General features: G+C 32.3%; 1 protein-coding gene across 1 annotated transcript; it reads right to left on the reverse strand.

The window, feature by feature from the left end:
• Positions 1-992: 992 nt before the first annotated feature.
• Positions 993-24025, reverse strand: LOC127710488 (RNA polymerase II-associated protein 3-like). The gene is made up of 10 exons (XM_052216374.1): positions 23826-24025; positions 20979-21107; positions 19886-20002; positions 15255-15382; positions 13624-13816; positions 12901-13002; positions 8981-9385; positions 4532-4629; positions 2306-2400; positions 993-1141 (listed from the first exon to the last, which is right to left on the reverse strand). Exons 1-10 carry the CDS (start codon positions 23985-23987, stop codon positions 1050-1052), a joined length of 1521 nt encoding a protein of 506 aa, XP_052072334.1. The 5' UTR covers positions 23988-24025; the 3' UTR covers positions 993-1049.
• Positions 24026-24084: the final 59 nt, after the last annotated feature.

The following is a 24084-nucleotide window of genomic DNA, read 5'->3' on the forward strand; positions in this document are numbered from 1 at the left end:
TGACGATAAAGGGCATTCCTACCCTCTAGGAAGCCCTCTACAAACTATGTGTCAGTACAACATGACTGCCCCCTCCTGCAGTCTTATCACAAAAGTCATCTGTAATTCCACCAAGATGATGTCAACCAGAATGAAACTCTATCTGTATGTTATACACTTATGTTACAAATATCAGCATCAGATCTGCATTACAAAAAAATTGTCTGAACATGTAATATTTTCAGGAAATTTTTTTTAATAGTCCAAGGGCTATAACGCCGCAAAAGTGTGTCAACAGTAAAAAAAAAAAAACTGAATCTGTAAGTCCTCAGCTTTATATGTGTAGGAATAACACAAAAAAAGGTTGACAACTGTTTGTTTTCAGAATGAAGGAAGGATGGACATTGCTAACAATATATGCCCTGGTTACTTAGAGACAGGGCATAAAAAACTTCAATCTCAATTGACTAGGATTGTTAGTTTTCCTACCGAAGGTCGATGGTTCTCTACCGGCACTCAAGCTTCCTCCACAAATAAAAACTTATCGCCACAAAATAGCAAGTAGTGTTGAAATGGGCGTTAAACACCAATCAATCAATCATAAAAAAAAAAAAAACAGTATGGAGCAATACAATTTACAAAAGAGTCTATAGAATGCAGCTGAAACTGTCTGATTTCAACTTTGACTGAAATCTGCAACCTTAGTTTTCACAAAATCACATAATTTATTAACTGAAAATAAACAACCACAATGTATCATTTAAATCACATGACTGGCTACTCAAGTAGATGTACACTTGGTGACTGTCGGCCCATCAAGGGGTATCATGATTAATCACCTCATCATCAGACTGGTATTAAGGTATATGCAAAGTTAAAAGATGACAGATAACTGATTTCTCACTTAATTTATCTTCACAAAACCAAAGTAAAGTCTACCTGACTTCAGATGATGTTATTTATAAACCATTTCCATGGTATATTTCATGGCCTTTACAGAGCTAATTTAAAAATAATCCTTTACTCTTTAATGAATGTTAATGCACCAAACATACAATAATAAATAATCATCAGCTTATTTCATATATTTTCTTAAGTTTTTGTAGTTCTGTTGATGTCACTTTCTCTGTTTTCTGTAAATGTCCAATCAATTCACTGATCACTGTAATGATAAATATTTTTGTTTATGTAAACATGAATGTTTGCAGGCAAATAATCATAGATAAGTATAGAGGTTGTGAATTGCATTGTCCTATAAACTGACAACTTATATGTCATGCATGAAAATATACATTATAATTTATCAACAACAAGGAAAAATACATCTTTTAAATAGATAGATCTATTTCAAACTGTGATTTTACTATGTTGAATTTTTCTGATTCTGTATGTTAATTCTGGGTAGCTAAATGAACAAAGACATGTCAATAAATTTGAACTTATACAACATATTATTTTATGAATGCATCAATTTTAGCTCTCTATCTCTCTCTCTAAATATGCTGCACATTTATTGGAAAACTAGCATATAACAATATTAAGTCTTTGGTTTCTAGTGGATGGTAAAGGATTTTTTTTTGTGCTACATGTTTGCAATTATTATTTTATATGCAGAATTTTTTTGCTGCACATTTATTGGAAAAGTAGAATATAACAATATTATGTCTTTGGTTTCCAGTGGATGGTAAAGGGTTATTTTTTGTGCACATGTTTTGCAATCACTATTTCATATGAAGCTCTTTTTTCACTGTGTTTCATGCAAATGGGTAAAAAAGCTTTGAGTAAGCTATATTTAAATTTTTCATTCATCATGAAATGCCCATTTCTATTACCCGTTCATCTGTGCAAATACCCCCCTCATTACGACACTCTTCAAGCTATTGAACCCAATGATCTACACAAAAAAAAATAAAGACCTTTCATACAATAAGGTTGTAAATAATTTCTTATACATCTGCCCTTAATATACTTAAAATCTTCCATATAAAATCGAGGTCTCAGAAAATACAGCAGAAACCAAGAATACATGTTAATCAATTTTCTTGCAATTACCATGACTAGTCAGTTGAATTTTTAAATTTATAAAAACCAGTTCCAATACTTTTAAGATGTAAAATTTATTATTGCTTAGCCATATGTAACATAGCTTCATTCAGCTGACTTAATCTATTGAAGATTTAAATAAACTATACCCAAAGCAGTTTTCATTTCAACATCAGAAAAAATATGTATCTCTTGCTAAATTTAAAGTTTAATTGACCACTTGCAAGAAATATTAAATAATGACTGAATAGTTTCTGATGCATGAATAAGTAACAATTCATACCTGACTTTTCCTTCTTTGAAAAGAACATAACTGTCATATTAAATCGCTTCACTTTAGCTAAGTGACACATACATGTGTAAAAGTCTTCATCTGCCCTGCAAATAGATGCAAAAGTCAATATTTAAGGTGATACATTAATCTTCAATAATTTTGAACGTATATTCTTCAAAAGTTTGGTCAAGGTGTGCCATTTCAGTTAGCCACTATTAGGTAAAATAGACAAAATGGTTCTGTAAACACAAAAGAATTAAATTTACATTATTTTGTACTATAACATGAATAAATACGGGTAGATAATTATCATCAATTTTTTTTTAATTCGTATCATATGTTAATGCCACCATATTTTTGGCCTGGATGGCCAAGTGGTCAAGATAGCGGTATTTAATCTAGTGATCACTAGCCAGTCAAAGCTGAGGTTGCAAGTTTAAAACCCCATTCACGGCAAGGTGTATTTGACTCTGATCTTAATTGACTAGGATTGCTAGTCAACCTAATTAAAGATGGTTGTTTTCTCCTAGTTATCTGGCGTCCTAAAAAGTTTTGAAAGTGGTTTTTAATCACAATCAATCAATCATAAAACTTGATCACTCATTATTAAGTCATTCAATTATTCAGGATTTTAATACAATCATCATTAAAAAGGAGACTTTATTGTTCTGGTTTCTTCAATTCTGGATAAGACCATACATGGCAATGCTCCTGATTTCACAAGAACCACAGGTATCGCCTAATTCATAACAAAAAATTTTTGTGTACTATTTTTCCCAAACAGTGGATTGAAAAATGCTAAGGTCTTCTGAAGAGATATGACCAAGAATTGATATTTTGCTGTCTGAAAACACCCTCAAATAGCTTAAAATTGCTTTCAGTCCAAGTGGGGATGGGGGTTGACCCCTCCTAGGCTTTGCTGTGTGTCCACTCTTAAGGTCCTTTACATATTGAGATTGACTGATTGACTGATTAGTGTTTAACGCCACTTTCAGCACTATTGTGCTATTTCGTGGCGGTCAGTTTTTATTGGTGGAAGCAGCCTGAGTGCCCGGTGAGAACCACCCACCTTCAGCAGGAAAACTGACAATCCTAGCCAATAAAGATTGGAGTCAAGAGCACCTGCCACATGTGGGATTCGAACTCACAAACTCAGTGTTGACAGGCAAGTGATAAATAGTTAGACCATTCTTCCACTGAGGCCCTTTAAATTTGTATTCTCCTTTATATGTTGGTAAGTATGTAAGAGGGGAATTTCAAATGTTTTGATACAAGTTATGCTATGATTCAGATTATTATAACATAGTAACATATTTGTCTGACCTCTAATTCAAAATTCTGGGTTATGCATGATGACCTGATGTGAATTTCTGAATACCTTTCTTTTCTAGGATAGACGTTAAGCAACCAACAATCAATCAATCAATCTTTTCTAGGATTATCTATGCTGATAGAAACACAAGCTTCAAAAGCTGGTTTAAAGGGGCATTAGCTATCAAATTCATGTTCACCGATTTGACTCAAATCCTCATATTTGATCTATAACATACTTAAACATATATCCAAATAATAAAAAGTCTAAACTAAACAATTTACAATGCACGGACTCGATAATATGTATCCGCATTTCATGTGTATTTTAGTCATTAACCATTGAGATGATCTCCGAAGACTGCCAACGGTCATATAACCCAATATAAACATAAACATAGATATAAATAGATAGTGAACTCCTGCAATCGGACTTTTCCAGGTCTGTTTGATTTCATATTATAGGTTTAAAAAATATGTTAATAATCATTTTTACCTGTATAAGAATGACTTTTTGTAGATCGAATCAGTCAAACAAATGGTTTACCATCGTTTCACTTTCAATGTTGAAAATTCTTTTCTTATTAATAGCTGAACACGCCTAGTTCATGCGTAACCGATCTCAAGCTAGGGGTTCAATTGCAGTTCACATGAATACAGATTTAATGAGGTCGAATTAGCTATGTTTCTTTGCTTATTTTGACAAAACTGAACCAAAGTGGCTGCTAAAAGTGAATTAGTATATCACTATTTCTCTTTCATTAATGATTGAACAAAAAAAAAATAATATTTTATTTTTTTCTATATCTCGTAGCTAATGCCCCTTTAATGGTTATTAAAATGTAAACATAACATATTATCAAGAACAGAACATACTTATAAATACATCACCCATAACTTAGCAAGCACTGTTTACTAACTTACGGAATAAAGAAATTTTTGAACACAGTGAGCATGTTGAGTACTATTTCTGCATCTAAGAACTGACCAAACAGCTTTGGATAGTCTTCTGGATTAATTTTCTAAAATAAAAAATACAAAATGTAAAAATTTCTCTGATCAATGGTCCGTACTTAATGTAAAACAAAATCTAACTGGCAGCAGCATACAATACTATTTAAATGTATCCTGATATTAAATTTCTTCAGACTGGAATGAATTCATGCTTATGTTTAATACTTTTCTATCAGAAGATATGTTTGAAACTGGGCATTTGTAATGTTATGTGTATTTGAGGTCACATAAAAAAAATAGTGATTTAGAACTATTTGATGAATCATGTCATTAATTATCTACAGTACTCATAACTCCAATCTATGCTGGTCAAAAAGAACTAGATGTGATATGTAACCCCCCCCCCCCCCCCCAAATGAAAGGAAAACCTAATTACAATATGAATAGCCTACAACAAGCATAGCTTCACAAAAAAATAAAACAAGAGTGCACACGCTGAAATGTCTCGCCTTCTTTACTAATCATTGATATTATGTTGATAGTTCTAAATAAAAAGCTTTACTACAACTATCACATAAACTTAACATGATCCAAGAGAATGAGGTCAAGATCATATAAACCAAACAAGAAATACATGTACACCTTACAATCATTCAATACACTAAATATAGTTGACCTATTGCTTATAGTTTCTAAGAAACAGACTTAACCAAGAAAACCAAACATTGACAAATGAACCATGAAAATGAGGTCAAGGTCAGATGAACCATGCCAGGCAGACATGTACATCTTGCAATCCTTCCATACAACAAATATAGTTGACCTATTGCTTAAAGTAATAGAAAAACAGACAAAAATACAAAAACTTTACACTGAGCTATGAACCGTGAAAATGAGGTCAAGGTTCAATAAAACCGGCCAGACTGACATATATATAAAATATTTCCATACACAAAATATAGTTGACCTATTGCATATAGTATTAGAAAAAAAGACCAAAACTCAAAAATTTAACATTGACCACTGAACCATGAAAATGAGGTCAAGGTCAAATGACACCTGCCAGTTGGACATGTACACCTTACAGTCCTTCCATACACCGAATATGCTAGACCTATTGCTTCTAGTATCTGAGATATGGACTTGATCACCAAAACTTAACCTTGTTCACTGATCCATGAAATGAGGTGGAGGTCAAATGAAAACTGTCTGACAGGCATAAGGACCTTGCAAGGTACGCACATACCAAATATAGTTATCCTATTACTCATTATAAGAGATAAATTAACATTACAAAAAATTTATGGCATCTATATACAAAGTATGAAGCATCCAGGTCTTCCAACTTCTAAAATACAAAGCTTTTAAGAAGTAAGCTAACGCCGCCCCCACCACCGGATCACTATCCCTATGTCAAGCTTTCTGCGACAAAAGTCGCAGGCTCAACAAAAATGGAAAGTTTACATTATGTCAATTTCAGAAATCTTCTACAGAAATACTGATCTTAATGAAAAACATTTTACAAATAATGATCAGAACTGCAAGTATTTTATACATCTTATACTGAATAAAGCTGAATGTTAATGATTTAATTTGTATATACATATATGTGATAAGAGATGATTGGAGCACCTTATACTGCTTATAGTCATTCTTAAAAAGACCAGAACAATTCTATATGATTGTTAGATCCTTAGATTCATTATTAAATATTGTGAATGATTGTCTTCTCAGTAGATCCTAAAAAGTGTTTTCTCAATTTTTGAAGTCATATTGACCTACACTTGTTTCCTTTTAGATGTTTTTTTTAAATGCAATTTCTGCCATGTGCTTTTGATTGATTGGTTTTTAATTGTTAAATGTCCAGTGACAAATATTCTATGCATATTGGGCAAGAACAAATTAACTGTAAGTGTTATTGCTAGCTCTGAAAAGTTAGTCGACCTTGATGGAAATGTAGGAAATTTGGACTGCCATAATTAAAGGAGGGTTTGTTTGATAGGGGGAGAAATTTTACCTTGCAACAGGTCATCTATGAAATACACAATTGTTGCAAGGGTTTTTTAACAGCAATTTGTAGCTGGCACTGATTAAACCAATTAGGTCAAGTATTCAATAACAACTGTCACAAATGTTCTTGATATAATATTTGAGACAATGTTACACTCATATAAATTACAGACTAAAATAACCTTCAATTACTGTCCTTTGTAGCACAAGAGTGCACACGCTGAAATGTCTCGCCTTCTTTTCTAATCATTGATATTATGTTGATAGTCCTAAATATAAAGCTTTCTTACAACTGTCACATAAACTTAACATTAACCAAGAAAACTAAACATTGACCAATGAACCATGAAAATGAGGTCAAGGTCAGATGAACCATGCCAGGCAGGCATGTACAGCTAACAATTCTTCCATACAACAAATATAGTTGACCTATTGCTTATAGTTTAAGAAAAACAGACCAAAACACAAAAACTTAACACTGAGCAATGAACTGTGAAAATGAGGTCAAGGTCAAATAAAAACTGCAAGACTGACATAAAGATCATAAAATATTTCCATACACCAAATATAGTTGACCTATTGCATATAGTATTAGAAAAAAAGAACAAAACTCAAAATCTCAACTTTGACCACTGAACCATGAAAATGAGGTCAAGGCCAAATGACACCTGCCAGCTAGACATGTACACCTTACAATCATTCCATACACCAAATATAGTTGACCTGTTGCTTCAAGTGTAAGAAAAACAGACCAAAACACAAAAACTTAACATAAGCAATGAACCATGAAAATGAGGTCAAGGTCAAATTAAACCTGCCAGACTGACATATTCATCATTAAATATTTCCATACACCAAATATAGTTGACCTACTGCATACAGTATTAGAAAAACAAACCAAAACACAAAAACTTAACATTGAGCAATGAACCGTAAAAATGAGGTCAAGGTCAAATAAAACTAGCCAGACAGACATGAACATCGTACAACATTTCCATACACCAAATACAGTTGACCTATTGCAAACAGTATTAGAAAAACAGACCAAAACACAAAAACTTAACTATGACCACTGAACCATGAAAATGAGGTCAAGGTCAGATGACACCTGCCAGTTTGACATGTACCCCTTACTATCATTACATACACCAAATATAGTAGACCTATTGCTTATAGTATCTCAGATATGGACTTGACCACGAAAACTTAACCTTGTTCACTGATCCATGAAATGAGGTCGAGGTTAAGTGAAAACTATCTGACGGGCATGAGGACCTTGCAAGGTACGCAAATACCAAATATAGTTATCCTGTTACTTATAATAAGAGAGAATTTAACATTCCAAAAAATCTGAACTTTTTTTTCAAGTAGGCACTGAACCATGAAAATGAGGTCAAGGACATTGGACATGTGACTGACGGAAACTTCGTAACATGAGGCATCTATATACAAAGTATGAAGCATCCTGGTCTTCCACCTTCTAAAATATAAAGCTTTTAAGAAGTTAGCTAACGTAGCCGCCGGATCACTATCCCTATGTCTAGCTTTCTGCGACAAAAGTCGCAGGCTCGACAATAACACAAAACTAGAACTTTATCAAATAACAACAATGATGATAGAATTCATGGTATTATCAAGATATTTGTTAGAAAACAATGCTTTTTTATTGTAGAAGTGGCATTAAACAAACATATTTCATGTGCTGTGTAATGTGTATTATCATCCTTCCCTTCACCTATATCACCCTGGTCAGTCGCTCTGTAATTTTCATATCAAGGGTTTGACAAGTGAGCAGACATTATCAGCGACGTCACAATATCAGAGGAGAAGTTATGCGTAAAACTGTTTAAAGGAAGGGGAAAAGAGCAGTAATAGACTAATAAACAGAAGATTGGGTTTTCTACATATATATATCATAAAATATAAGCTGCTCAACACAATGTGAGGCTTTTTTGCTGGTTCACTCTCTCACCAAAGAGATTGACATATATTGATGTCAATTAATCTATAATCCCTTTCCATATATCACCTTGCTCAGTTAATTCTAAATTATCGTATCAAGGCCTTGAGACATGAGAAGGACTTAATGTCTGAGGAGAAGCTATCAGCCACGTCACAATGTGTGAGGTGACATTATCAAGCTTACTTTTGTCAAATGTAAAGCTTTCTATGGGATATTAAAAAGGCTAGAAATGACACATTAAACAGTTGATCTGGTTTTCTGCATACAGATATTGTAAAATATGAGCCGGTTGACACAATCTGAAGCTTTTTTTTGCTTGCTCACTATGCTCACATGACAAAAAGGTTCACACTGTGGCTCACAGCTGATATTTTTATATCAATGTCTAGAAAACCAGATAATCTATACATGAATTGAATATAATAGAAAGAAACAAATATGCTTACTTTAAGATATACATAGAATGACCTCAGGTCACTCTTTAGTTCTTTATAATCTGTCTGAAACTGAAAAGATGATTGAGGTACAGGCATACTTCTAGGTGATACAGATTTTGATTCATCTGGAATACTTTTGGTTACATCTTTCAAGTCTAATTTAATACTGCTATCTTTGCTTAAAGTTTTCACACTTTCTTTAATATTTGTAGAAGTTTTGTCACTATTTCTATGATTTTCAGTACTTTTTAAGGGACCAGTACTACTTGTAAATTTCTCAAACATTTTATTGTCTTGTGAAGTTATTTGCTTTTTAGCTTCACTCTGGGATTTTTCTACTTCCTCAATTGCTGCACGCCTATGAGTGTCATCTTCACCTCCAATTTCTTCAATCTGTATTCTAACTAAAGGTTTCTGTAAAATCAAACATCAAATATTTAAGGTAGATCAGGTGTCTTTTTCTGAGCATCCCTTCTGGGAATGTTGCAAAAATACTTTTTTGGTTTAAAAATATTTTACCAAGTATCATTCAATATACAACAGACACATCTAAAACTTGGTATTTTAAGATTAAACTATAAAAAAAAATAAGTTCTGTTAAGTGTATTTAAAAATTTCAGAAAAAAATCCTTTACAAATCAAGGGCAGATAATTATATTGAATTTGATAGGACAATTTGTGTTTTTGGATTTTTTTCCAGAAAATAAGGTCTGTGACCCCCTATTTTTATTTGATATTTCAGATGTATTTATGAAAAGCAATTCTTTCATTGAATTTTAACAAATTCTATCCTTTAATGACTCCAAAATAAAGAAACATTAAGTTTCCCCTATATAACCCATTTTGTGCTGTTTCTTTTTTTCTGACAAACTTCCTTTCTACATTATCTAACCATCTTCCCTAATTATTCAATACAAAACTAAATTAATCAGTGGTATATATACATTGCACAGACACAAAGGTAACATGCTATAATATCACCCCCTCCTCCAAAAAAAAGAAAAGAAAGAAAGAAAGAAAGAAAAGAAAGAAAGAAAGAAAAGAAAAAAGAATGAAACAAAGAAAAAATAAATGTGGATAGTGTCCACATGTGGACACAGATGATGCTCCCGCTTGTATATCATATAGTTATAAAGGGACATAACTGAAGAACGGTAATAGTGACGCTACCCAAATTTGAACTTGATCTGAGTTTTGTGGTAATAAGCATTGTGTGTAAGTCTCATAACATTTGGTTGAGGCTAACTTAAGTAGAGAACAGAAACTAAAAATTCATCAATTTTTCTATGTGTAAACACGCATAACTCTAGAATGGTTGTGTATAAGTTTTATAACATTTGGTTGAGACAAACTAAAGTTAGAGAACGGAAATGAAAAGTTCAGCAATTTTTATGTTTATAAAGGGACATAACTCAAGAATGGTAAAAGTGTCACCACCAAATTTCGTACTTAATCTGTATTATGTAGTAATAAGCATTGTGTATAAGTTTCATAACGTTTGGTTGAGGCAAACTTAAGTTAGAAAAAGGAAACAAAAAATTTGTACTTGATCTTAGTTTTGTGGTAATGAATATTGTGTATAGGTTTCATAATGTTTGGTTGGGGCAAACTTAAGTTACAGAATGGAAACTAAAAATTTTGCAATCTTTCGATTTATAAAGGGGCATACCTCAATAATGGTTAAAGTGACACTACCCAAATTCAACTTGATCTGTAATTTATCAGTGGAAGTCAAAATTAAACATTGCATTGTATAAAGCATTGATTGTAGTTGATTCAACTATAATCATGGACAAAGGAAGATAACTCCAATTTTAACAAGAGTGCACACGCTGAAATGTCTCGCCTTCTTTACTAATCATTGATATTATGTTGATAGTCCTAAATATAAAGCTTTATTACAACTGTCACATAAACTTAACATTAACCAAGTAAACTAAACATTGACCAATGAACCATGAAAATGAGGTCAAGGTCAGATGAACCATGCTAGGCAGGCATGTACAGCTAACAATTCTTCCATACAACAAATAAAGTTGACCTATTGCTTATAGTTTAAGAAAAACAGACGAAAACACAAAAACTTAACACTGAGCAATGAACCTTGAAAATGAGGTCAAGGTCAAATAAAACCTGCGTGACTGACATATAGATCATAAAATATTTCCATACACCAAATATAGTTGAACTATTGCATATAGTATTAGAAAAAAAGACCAAAACTCAAAAACTTAACTTTGACCACTGAACCATGAAAATGAGGTCAAGGTCAGATGACACCTGCCAGCTAGACATGTACACCTTACAATCATTCCATACACCAAATATAGTAGACCTATTGCATACAGTATAAGAAAAACAGACCAAAACACAAAAACTTAACTATAACCACTGAACCATGAAAATGAGGTCAAGGTCAGAGGACACCTGCCAGTTGGACATGTACACCTTACAGTCCTTCCATACACCGAATATACTAGACCTATTGCTTATAGTATCTGAGATATGGACTTGACCACGAAAACTTAACCTTGTTCACTGATCCATGAAATGAGGTCGAGGTCAAGTGAAAACTGTCTGACGGGCATGAGGACCTTGCAAGGTACGCACATACCAAATATAGTAATCCTATTACTTATAATAAGAGAGAATTTAACATTACAAAAAATCTGAACTTTTTTTTCAAGTAGTCACTGAACCATGGAAATGAGGTCAAGGACATTGGACATGTGACTGACGGAAACTTCGTAACATGAGGCATCCATATACAAAGTATGAAGCATCCAGGTCTTCCATCTTCTAAAATATAAAGCTTTTAAGAAGTTAGCTAACGCCGCCGCCGCCGCCGTAGCCGCCGCCGCCGCCGGATCGCTATCCCTATGTCGAGCTTTCTGCGACAAAAGTCGCAGGCTCGACAAAAATTACTTGATATTCAGAAGAAAATAAAAATTTTGCACTTTTTCCATTTATAAAGGGGCGTAACTCTAGAACGGTTAAAGTGACGCCACCAAAATTCGAACTTGATCTGTGTTTTATGGTAATAAGCATTGTGTATAAGTTTCATAACATTTGGTTGAGGCAAACTCAAGTTAGAGAACGGAAACCAATTTTGAGATGTACGTACGTACGTACAGACGGACAAGGGTAAAACTTAATGCCCCTCCGCTACGGCGTAAAAAAATCTAAAGACATTCAGACAGTATTGAGATTTTAAGGTGAATACAGCATGAAGATAATGAGAAGGAATTGCCTTAGGTCCATATTTTCATATTAATGTTTCCACTTTGTTCAATGCCTAGCAATGCCTCTGTAAGTGCTCCTGTATTAACTGTAAATTATATTTTCCTTTCCCAAAATTGTAACAGAGCAAAGATATTTTTACAACAAGAATGTGTCCATAGTACACGGATGCCCCACTCACACTACCATTTTCTATATTCAGTGGACCTTGAAATTGGAGTCAAAACTTTAATTGGGCATTAAAATTAGAAAGATCATATCATAGGATCATAGGGAACATGTGTACTAAGTTTTAAGTTGATTGGACTTCAACTTCATCAAAAACTACCTTGACCAAAAACTTTAACCTGAAGCGGGACAGAGGGACGGACGAACGAATGAATAACAAACGGACGCACAGACCGAAAAACATAACGCCCCTAGGTGGGGCATAAAAAGAACTTGGATTCTGGAAATTGTTCGACAGGAAAATTAGTTTTCAACAATTAAAGTACATGATAAGCACTCCAGTTATAATTGTTCTTATCCTCTGCCTCATACTAGATAGACACTTATAAGGTCAAATAAAAATAAAAATACAAATAATTTTTTTTTTTTTTATCTTTACTTCTACCAAAGAATTGTCTTTTGAAACAGGTTCTTAAATATTCATAAAACTAAATATTGTATATCTAAACTTAATATTTTACCTTTGATTTTTGATCTGACGGTTTTGTGATTGGTTTTACTAATCCTTCATCAGGAGACTTTGTCATATCTTTTTGTTCTACCATTTTATCTTTTGTTAACTCCTTGAAAAAATAAATTCATTTAATTAAAATATAACTGACCTTTTTTCTACTTCAAGATTTTTACATAAGATTTTGTAATTATATCAATGCAACTTGCATAACTTCACATACCTGCCCACCTTCAAGATTTATGGGGGATTTCCCCCATGTAAGTAGTTGACCTGAATTTTGAAATTCTTTATCATATAAACTTAACACCTCAAAACAGGCATTAAAATGAGTTAAAAGGGTAATTAAGCACATACATAATCATTCACAATATAGTAGTAGATTAAAAAACAATTATGACAATATAAGAACATCTAAATCTATAGGCCATGCAGATGGTAATGCCTGGATAGAAGTGTTCTGGTATTTTCTATGCATTTTAAGATTGTTCAATCCATATTAGAATCTCAAAGGAACGTGTATTGCTCATCTGGCATTTTTGCATAAACTGATACATTGCAACACATACATACATACAAATATATATATAATCTAAAAACTTGGGCAGCTTTTATACTTTTTCATGTTTGTGGAGGATTGTCAATTCTAAACAATCATGTAAACCTTTTTAATTTGCTGGTTGGTAGTCTATTTAGACTCTCATGTATGTATTTAAAATATTTTGTAAAATACCTTTTCAATTCTTTCTAATTCTTTCTGTGCAGTTTTATTTTGAGGTTCTAATCTTAAAGCTTTCTCAAATGCATCTTTTGCAGTGTCAAGTTTCTTTAGTTCAAACCTTGCTGCACCAAGTCGCAGGTAAGCCTTAACATACAAAGGGTCAAGACTTAGGGCTTGCAGACAATCAGCTTCAGCAGCTCCATATCTGGAGTAAATAAGTTTATGTTTAAATAATTACTGGTTCATCCTGTAGAACAGAAATGTAAACAAAAAATACTAAAGGCAATCTAGTCAATCAAGGTAACTACTGGGAAAACAGAGGGCAATGAATTAGGTTTGATTATCTGTACATGTGTGTTATAAGGAAGTGGCAAACCCATACTTGGTAACTTGTTCTGCCACATCTCAGCCGCACAAAAGTTAAGTGAGAAGGTTCTAGAAAGGCAAAATTGGTCCTATGATTTTTCTTTTTTTGTAATCTAGCCAAAGTACTATAATTTTTTACTGAAACATAGTTGTAATACAACTAGTAATACAAAATAAATTCTCTGTTGCTTATGAAAATATTAATTATGAAGTTGTGTCTCAATAATTATGCATTATTTATATTGTAACAACAATTTTGGTCAATTTTTTTAATAATTTTAACCAGATTTTAGCATATAGACAACTTTGGCTGCAACCCCAGACCTAGAAAATTGTTGTTTCTATGGATTTAATATAAAACTTGGCACATTTTTTGGGTACAGAATATTTTGAATCGTAGATTCAGCCAATGTTTTTCTGTAGCTTTTAGACCCGAAAAATACACAAAATCTTTGTGTTAATAATTATTCAGGTTTAGTTTGATTAATGGGATCTTTTAAGTTCTTTTTCAAAAGTCATAGTTTGGTAATATTTGGATGTTTGTAATATTCATAAGCTGTAATTCAGAAAGGAAATTATTTTTTTCTTAAGTTTAATGAAAATTGATTTAATCAATTACAGAACCTGAGGCACTGTAAACTTACAAACTGATACCACCTTTTTGCTTCAATTATCTCCCCTTATTGGTTTTGGTCTAAAAGTTAAATTATCTCCTCTTGAAGATATTGGATACAGGATTTTTCCCATTTAATGTCTTTTTATAGTTGAAGTGGATGTATTTGTTAAAAGTCTCAGGAAGATTTAGAGATTGATATATATTGTATAGACACGTCTATTATTACTGTATGTTGCCCGCTAGACATCTTTTGATTATTTTTGTCATTATGTTGCTGTCTCACTGATATATACCCCTTATCTCCTTTTATTCATATCTGATATTATTTTAAAAGGTCAAAGGACTACTTCATCAATAATTTTTCTGAAAGGCTTAATTAATATACATTGAAGAAACTTTATGAAATCAATGTCTTGTCTTGTCCTTTATTTTAGGTTACTATTTTTAGAGAAGGCCTTCTAAGCATGACTGGCCCATAAGTTCCAGAAAGAACTTTAAATCAGGGACAGATGAAAGCACCAGATTATCTCATAAACTTTAATGTCTAAAACATCTACCTGCATGATGCCCATGAATTAATAAACTTACCAGACTTGCAGTTAGCTAAATTTTTATGTTCTAAATCTATGACCTAATTACCAGGTTAGTGAAGAAGACTTACTTTTCTTGCTTCAGTAAGGCCATAGCCCTGTTTGCTGGCATTATTGCATTAGTAGGATCAAGTTCAATAGCCTTTGTATAAGCTTCAATGGCCAGTGCATAATCTTGTCTTTTGAAATTATCATTTCCCTAGAATACATATCATAAAATTAAACAAGTTGTACAATCAAAGAGAAGTCTAATATTTTATGTGAGTGAGATCAAATATGTTTATGCATTTTTTACATTATTTTCTGTAACATTTTATGACTATAGCACTTTTGTTTTCATTTAGGATTGAATGCTTCTTTTGGGAATTTTATAGGTGTGTAAAAGTGTTGACCAAAGCACATTTTGTATGAAGCAATGAAGTATGGAAGCTCTTCATATTACAACTGTGTGTATAGTCAAAAATTTTTACAACCTTACAAAAGAACAAACAAGACACATTCCATTCTTATAATTACATTTCAAGAGCCAGTTTGCCATAAAACCAGGAAGTAATAAAATCAAGCTTTTCGAATGGTTTTTTTTTAATATTATACTGTTTTTTGTCACAGAGAGCATATGCAGGATATTGCAATCTATTGGGACATAAAACATCGCAGTAAAACACTTCATGATTGTTGCTTTCTAATCCACATGATGGAATCCTTATGAAATATCTATGTAATGTAAGATGCTAAATCTTTAACAATGGTAATATATCATAAAAAGAACAAAATAAAGGTGCTTGCCTTTTTTATTATAAATAAAATGCTCCGCTGGGGCGCAGCTTGATACGACCGCAGAGGTCGAACCCTGAACAGTTGGGGCAAGTATGGACACAACATTCAAGCTTGATACAGCACTGAATTTGGATTGTAATTAAATATTTGACACAGCATAGGTTTCTCACACAGAATGAAAGTAGTCTAAGAACTTAAAATTTTTTAATTTACCTATTCAAACCATATCATTATTATTTGCTTTTATATATAAATCAGAAATAACCAATTTAAAATGGAAAATTTTAAAGAAAAAAAAGGAAAAAAAAATCCCCCCCCCCCAAATTTTTTGAAACCCCCTTATGATTCATCACCCCCAAACTCAATCCCAGCCTTCCCTTTGTGGTATGGTACCTTGCAGTACAATTTCAGAGAGATCCATACACTTGAACACAAATTATTGTCTGGAAACTAGAAAAATGCTTGTTTTTTTTGCACCTTTTTGGCCCCAAATTCCTAAAAGTTTAGGGCAATTACCCCCAAACTCAAACCAAGCTTTCCCTTTGTGATATGGAACCTTGTAGTACAATGTCATAAAGATCCATACACTTACACACAAGTTATTGTCATGAAACTAGAAAAATGCTTGTTTTTTGCCCCTTTATGGCCCCTAATTCACATTTTGAGACAATTACCCCCAAAAACAATCCCAGCCTTCCCTTTGTGGTATGGTACCTTGCAGTACAATTTCAGAGAGATCCATACACTTGAACACAAGTTATTGTCTGGAAACTAGAAAAATGCTTATTTTTGGCCCCTTATTCCTAAACGTTTTCGGCAAGTACCCCCAAACTCAATTCCAGCTTTCCCTTTGTGATATGGAACCTTGTAGTACAATTTCATAAATATCCATACACTTACACACAAGTTATTGTCATGAAACTAGAAAAATGCTTGTTTTTTGCCCCCTAATTCCTAAAATTTGGAGGCAATTACCCCCAAAATCAATCCCAGCATTCAAACCCTCAATCAGCATCATTTAACAGTAATATCTAAAAATGGAAATTACATAATAAAGGTATTAAAATAGAAAATGACATCATAGTCATGGCTAAAAATAAACAAAATCCTTAATCAGCAACATTTTACAGTAATATCTAATAAAAATAAAATTCCTTTGTAACCATAAAAGCCCATTTAAATACATCATGACAGATATTAAAATAGAAAATGACATCAGAGTCATGGCTAAACATAGCAAAAACCTTAATCAGCATCATTTAACAGTAATATCTAAAAATAAAAATTTCTTTGCAACCATAAAAGTAAAATAGAAAATGACATCATAATCATAGCTAAAAATAAACAAAAATTTTTTTTATTACCAAATTTTAAATGGAGTTTATTAAACTAAAACAATAAATTTGCAACCATAAAACCCCATTTAAACACATCATAAAAGTATTAAATAATTCAACTACATCATAAGGCTATAAAAATAGAAAATGACTTCATAGTCAAGGCTAAAGGTAAACAAAAAACCTTCATCAGCAAAATTTTATATTGGCAAATTTCCAATGAAGTTTATTATACTAAAATTGTTGGCAAATTTCCAATGCATTTATTAACAATAAAGTTATTGGCAAATTTCCAATTTACATAATTTAAAAGCAGTGTAAGTGAGATATTTAAATGAGTTTGAATTACCAACCTTACACTGCTTTTAAATAATGTTTTGTACTTATTTGTCTATTAACCTGGAAACCCTTGTTTTTTCACCTTTTTTTCCCTTATTATTTAAAGGTTTGAGCCATAACCCTACCCCAAAGCCAATTCTTAAATTCCAATGTAACCTAAATTACGATATACATAACTTCAATTTAAGTTTTTGATAAAATCAAACCACATCATTATTATTTGCTTTTATATCTAAATCAGAAATAATTAACCAACTTTAAGTGGAAAATTTTCACACATCACGCCCCCCCAAACTCAATCCCAGCCTTCAGTTTGTGGTATGGTACCTTGCAGTACAATTTCACAGAGATCCAATTACTTAAACACAATTAATTGTTGGAAACTAAAAAAAAATGCTTATTTTTAACCCTTTTTTTAGCCCCTTATTCCTAAACATTTGAGCAATTATCCCCCAAACTCAATTCCAAATTTCTCTTTGTGATCAGAATTAACCAACTTAAAATGGAAAATTTTAAAGAAAAAAAAAAGGAAAAAAAATCCCCACCCCTCCAAAATTTTTTGACCAACTCCCTTTGTGGTATGGTACCTTTAAGTACAATTTCAGAGAAATCCATACACTTGAACACAAGTTAATGTCTGGAAACTAAAAAAATGCTTATTTTTGCCCCCTTTTTTGGCCACTTATTAATAAATGTTTTGGGCAAACATTTTACAATAATATTTAAAACTGAAATTAATTTGTAACCTTAAAATTAAATAGAAAATGACATCATAGTCATAGCTAAAAATAAACAAACTATTGGTAAATTTCCAATGGAGTTTATTATACTAAAACAATAAATTTGCAACCATAAAAGCGCATTAAAATACATCATAAAAGTATTAAAAAAAATTTAACTACATCATAAGGCTATTAAAATAGAAAATGACATCATAGTCAGACTAAAGGTAAACAAAAAACCTTCATCAGCAAAATTTTATATTGGCAAATTTCCAATGAAGTTTATTATACTAAAATAATTGGCAAATTTCCAATTTACATAATTCAAACATAGTGCAGGTGAGATATTTAAATGAGTTTGAATTACCAACCTTACACTGCTTTTAAATAATGTTCTTTACTCAATTATTTGTCTATTAAAATGGAAACCCTAGTTTTTTAACCTTTTTTCCCCTTATTCCTTAAACGAAAAAAAATAATTACCCCTTTTTGGACCCCCCCTCCCCCCTTATGATTCATCACCCCCCCCCCCCCAAATTCTCTTCATGATAAAAAAAACTAACTTAAAATGTAAATTTTAAACAAAAAAAAAGGAAAAAAAATAATTACCCCTTTTTTGACCCCCCCCCCCCTTATGATTCATCACCCCCCCTTCCCCCCCAAACCAAGCTCAATAACAGCCTTGCCTTTGTGGTATGGTACCTTGTAATACAATTTTAGAGACATCCATACACTTGAACACAAGTTATTGTCTAGAAACTAAAAAATGCTTATTTTTCACCCCTTTTTAGGCCCCTTATTACTAAACGTTTTGGGCAATTACCACAAAACTCAATTCCAGCTTTCCCTGTGTGAAATGGAACCTTGTAGTAAAATTTCAGAAAGATCCATACACTAACACACAAGTTATTGTCATGAAACTAGAAAAATGCTTGTTTTTTGCCCCCTTTTGGCCCCTTATTCCTAAAATTTCGAGGAAATTAACCCCAAAATCAATCCCAGCATCGACCCTTTGTGATATGGAATCTTGTAGTACAATGTCAAAGAGAACCATACAATAACACACAAGTTATGTCTGGAAGTTACAAAAATGCTTATTTTCGGCCCCTTTTTGGCCCCTAATTATTTAACTGTTGGTACCATAACCCCCAAAATCAATCCCCACCTTCCTATTGTGGTATTGAACCTTATGGTAAAATTTCATAGAGATCCATTCACTTAAACTAAAGTTAGAGTGCGAAAACCATTGTGTATTCGGACGACGACGCCGGACGACGACGACGACGACGACGACGACGACGACGACGACGCCAACGTCATACCAATATACGACCGCAAAATTTTTTTGCGGTCGTATAAAAATTATGATGTAGTGTAGTGTTGCTAGATTTACAATTTTGATAAAAGATTTTAGTTTTCCTAAAATTTGCAGTGCAAGGTGTTAAATTGTTGATATCTCATGTTGTTCACCATCTGTCTGTCATGTACCATACATTTTACCTTTGATGATAATAAAATAAAATGCACCTTTTCTTTCTCTAAATTTGCCATATGCTTCTTTCTTTCCATTTCCCATTCTTCATCTGTTTCATATTCTGATGATTCACTCTTTTCCTGGGCTTCAATTTTCTCTAATTCTTTATCCTTAAATTCATAACAAGCATTTGTGAATCGGTGTATAATTTTGTGTTGATAATTTTTTCAAGTTATGAATAAAAAAAAATTATTAGCAGTATCATTTCATTTTTCGGCGATCTTTTATACGTAAAACATAACTGTAGGCTAGCCACTCATTTGTAAATGCAGACCAAAGCCACAATATATATCCAATATGTTGCAAATTTTGCATTTATAAATGCTGAACTTCCTACCAGGGCTCCTTAACCAGCCCCAAGACCCTCTGCTGCAATTTTTTCCTACATTTCATATAAAACCTAGCTATGCTCCTGTCATTCATAAGTATAGTTTGAGCATCTCTATAAATCTGGTTTTTCCAAATCAAAATTGAATAGAGAACGCAAAAAAGATTGGTAAAAAATTACCATGGTCAATTTAGGTTGAAAGATGTTTAATGAATTTCTTACTGTCAATATGTTGTACACATGTATAAAATTAATTTATACTGAGGGAGAATAAAAAGAAGTAATTTTTATGAGGCAGAACTTTGGGAAACAACTCGTATCATTCATATTTTTTCAGTATCAAAAGTAAAACTCTAATTTAAAAAAAAACAGCTATGATGTTGAAAGGATCAACTTGGGGAATTTAAATTACCAAGCATAACTCCTGAATGGTGTAAACCGCCATTTAAAAGATTAACCAGAATTTTATTTGATGATTTTTAGTAAAGGCTTTTGATCAATACACCTGAAAAGACAGTGCCCCTAATAATTTTACAAAATATAAGAGGACAAATATGCAAATCAAAATTCTATCTTAAAAAGGAAAATGTTGGTGGGTTTTTTTTTTTGCAATTAAGATACTTTCAACAATAAATTTTAAAATATTTGACTGACCATTCATATCAACTTGAAAAGCTTTTTTTCTCATTGCTACATTGTGTACTTGTAGTTCTAAAAGGTTGAAAATAATGTGACAGTATTTATCTACATGTACATACAACATTAAACTTATCCCATTTTCTGTAATCATATCCACTTATTCTTGATGATTTGCCAGCTTCATCTTTAGACTTTTTCACTTTTTTCTTTTTCTTTTTGAACATGCAGTTCCTTACAGGTGGGATTTCCTATGAAACATAAAGTAGTATGTGCTAATAATTTATTTTTTGCAGTATCGATACATGGATCAAATATAAATATACAAAAATATAAATATAATTGTAATACTGGCTTCAGTACTTCCTGATGTTCACAAAAAAATAAAGGTTAACATATATAGGTTTATTTCATTACGTGTATTTCCATCTGTTTATACAACTTCACGTAATAACTTTTTCAAAATGTCATTTGTATAAAATTTTGTACTTCAGAACTACTCATAGAGGGTTTCTAACTATCTACCACAGAATACAGAAGGAGGTCATTCACAATTTTGTACCTCAGAATTTCTCTGGTTATTGTAGACATTGTGGATTCTAGCTCCTCTTTGACTGCAAAGACAGTTTCTACCACATGATACTGAAAGAGATTATTAACAAAGAAGGTCCATAGGACTAATGATATGATTCAGTATTTGACTAGTAGCATACTGCTTCAGCCTTACTGAAGAGTCAGTTTGTGGTTATTTAGAGAATGTCCCAATGTCTTGAGTATGGGCCGAAATACTTTTGAACGTTACGGTGACGTAATGTAATGAAATTGTTTTCCATGATTGGTTATCCACCTTTTGTTTAATAACATCCCCCATATTGTCATACAAGGAATTTGCACACCAGACACACAAATCGAATTCCTGAAGTTAAATTGTACTTTTATTGTAAAACTGACATATATCTCAAATTCATAGTCTTTATTAGCAATAAAAGCAGCATTACACCATATAAAATAGACTTTTTAAGTAATATCTTTCGGTTCTCTGGTTCATATCGAGATTTTGGGAGTTCTCAGGAAATCGTTTTACCCATAATTAGGACAAACATGCACCTATAACCTTTTGGGAACTCATCACGACTAAAACATAATCAGGTTGGGATAATGTGTGTCACATTTTTGAAAAAAATGAAAGTAGTTCCACATAATGAATATTGATGAATTTCTGTTGTTAAGTGTGTCAGGGATAAAATTCCAAAAGGATTTTCTTTTCTATCAAGCAGTTAATATATATTTAGTATCATAACCTGGGGGTCTACGGACACTACATATGTGTTATAATAACAATGTGTAGAATATTAATACACTTCAAAAACAATAATAAAGTTTTATTTGTGAAATAATTAGGCCATCAGTGCAAAGTTTGCTCAAACATTAAAGACTTTTAATGAGGAGAAAAGTGATAAATGCCGAAGGAATACAGACACTACAGATTTTGTCTTATATTAATATATCATTAAAAAAAGGTGTTTTTTTTTCCATTTACAGTGTACAATGTATAATTTAACTTATAATAGCAATGTACAATTATCAATACATGTCTAGCTTTTCATACAAAGCTTGAAATAGAAATATAAAATATGGGTCTACGGACAAAATTTTCTTCCAAACTGACAAAATTTTTTTCCTATCTGCCAGGATGTGTGAATTTATTTTCATTCTAACCATAAGTCTGCAGAAGAAAAAAGATCAATTAAAGAATTTATTGCAAGACAAGTAATATTTCTTTGGAAATAAAGTAGGGTCTACGGACACTACAATATAATTAAAACTTCCATTGATATTTATTTTATATGCTTGACGGTTTTCCATGTTTTCAGGTTGATTCTCTTGGAAAAACTGATTAAGGTATCAAAATTGAATTGTAAAAATGTCATATGCTTTCAACATTTGAAGATATTATTATACTTAAAAGTCTTCATATACATGTATCCAACACCTTTCAAAAGTAGTATTTTCATAACAAAGATGTAATTTTAGAATTAACCATTAAAATTTTATTATTTAATATATTTACAATCCGTAAAATCCTCATAAGACCTAAATAAATTTCTTATTATGTAACAAAGATTTATACCTGTAAACCAAAGTAGTTAATTCCTATAAATTTAACATTTTAATGATTTATAAAAGTGGCACACCATAACACCACAAATATGTCCTTTTTGAGGTGTTTGGCAGCATAAACGTATTTACACTTTTGGTATTTAGCTATATTTTGCCTCCGAATGACCTTAGATGTACTCCGAATCACCTTTTGACGTCAGGCAACAATCACTTTTTAATTGTGACGTCAAATGTTTTGAATTATGATGTCAAAGTTTACTGGAACCTGTGTGATTTTAAGTAATGAGGGGCCTGATGGGTTATTTTCTGTCTTCATGATTGGCACATTTTCGCTATCGTGATCCGTTTTTCTACAGATTTTTTTTTTTTTATATTTTCGTGATCCGTGATCATGGAACCTTATTGCTATCTTGGAATCTGAGACACTTGAACTATACACCTTATCGCTATTTGTCCGCCATTACTGGACATCACACAGGTTCCCGTAAAATTCTGACGTCATAATACAAAATATCTGACGCCACAATGGAAAAGTGATTGTTGTATGACGTCAGTAGTTCAAGCGGGACAGATTCTAGGGTCAGCCGGGAATAGCGATAAGGTGTATTGACGTCATACAACAATCAAAGTTGACGTCGAACATTTTCTCTTGTGAAGTCAAAATTCTACAGGAAATTCTGTGATGTCCAGCAATGGCAGACAAATAGCGATAAGGTATATACATGTAGGGACCAACAGACTCTGATTGCTTCAAGTTCAGTATACAAGTATAAAACAAGAATTAAACATGTCTAATTCTAGATAAATCAGTGTGAATGAGATATAAATAAATATCCTTTACTCTATACCATGGCTTTGTTTGGCTTTTGCTTCAAAACATCAGATTCTTTCCTCTTAACTTCTTCTTCCCAGTTGTTCATTTCTTTGAGATATTCCTCCAGTTCACCCTGATTCTGTCGAACTTGTTGTTGGAGGTTGAACATTTTCATTTCGTGATCTGTTGACGCCATAATGAAGTCGGTCAATCTATGGTTACTTGTTTTCAATGCAAATATACAGTGCAGGGGCAGCAAATATAAGAAAAACAAACTTATTCAAGTTTCCAGA

The sequence above is a fragment of the Mytilus californianus genome, unplaced genomic scaffold (genome assembly GCF_021869535.1).
Source record: "Mytilus californianus isolate M0D057914Y unplaced genomic scaffold, xbMytCali1.0.p SCAF_1, whole genome shotgun sequence".
Lineage (NCBI taxonomy): Eukaryota > Metazoa > Mollusca > Bivalvia > Mytilida > Mytilidae > Mytilus > Mytilus californianus.

What these genes read in the sequence shown, in the direction of transcription:
- LOC127710488 (XM_052216374.1), bottom strand. Translation starts at nt 23,987, where the DNA reads ATGGCGTCAACAGATCACGAAATGAAAATGTTCAACCTCCAACAACAA. An exon ending in AATTAGAAAGAATTGAAAAG is followed by an intron (nt 13,003 to 13,623) that starts GTATTTTACAAA and finishes TATTTTTTCAAG; the next exon opens with GAGTTAACAAAAGATAAAAT. An exon ending in TTCAAAGAAGGAAAAGTCAG is followed by an intron (nt 1,142 to 2,305) that starts GTATGAATTGTT and finishes TTATCATTACAG; the next exon opens with TGATCAGTGAATTGATTGGA.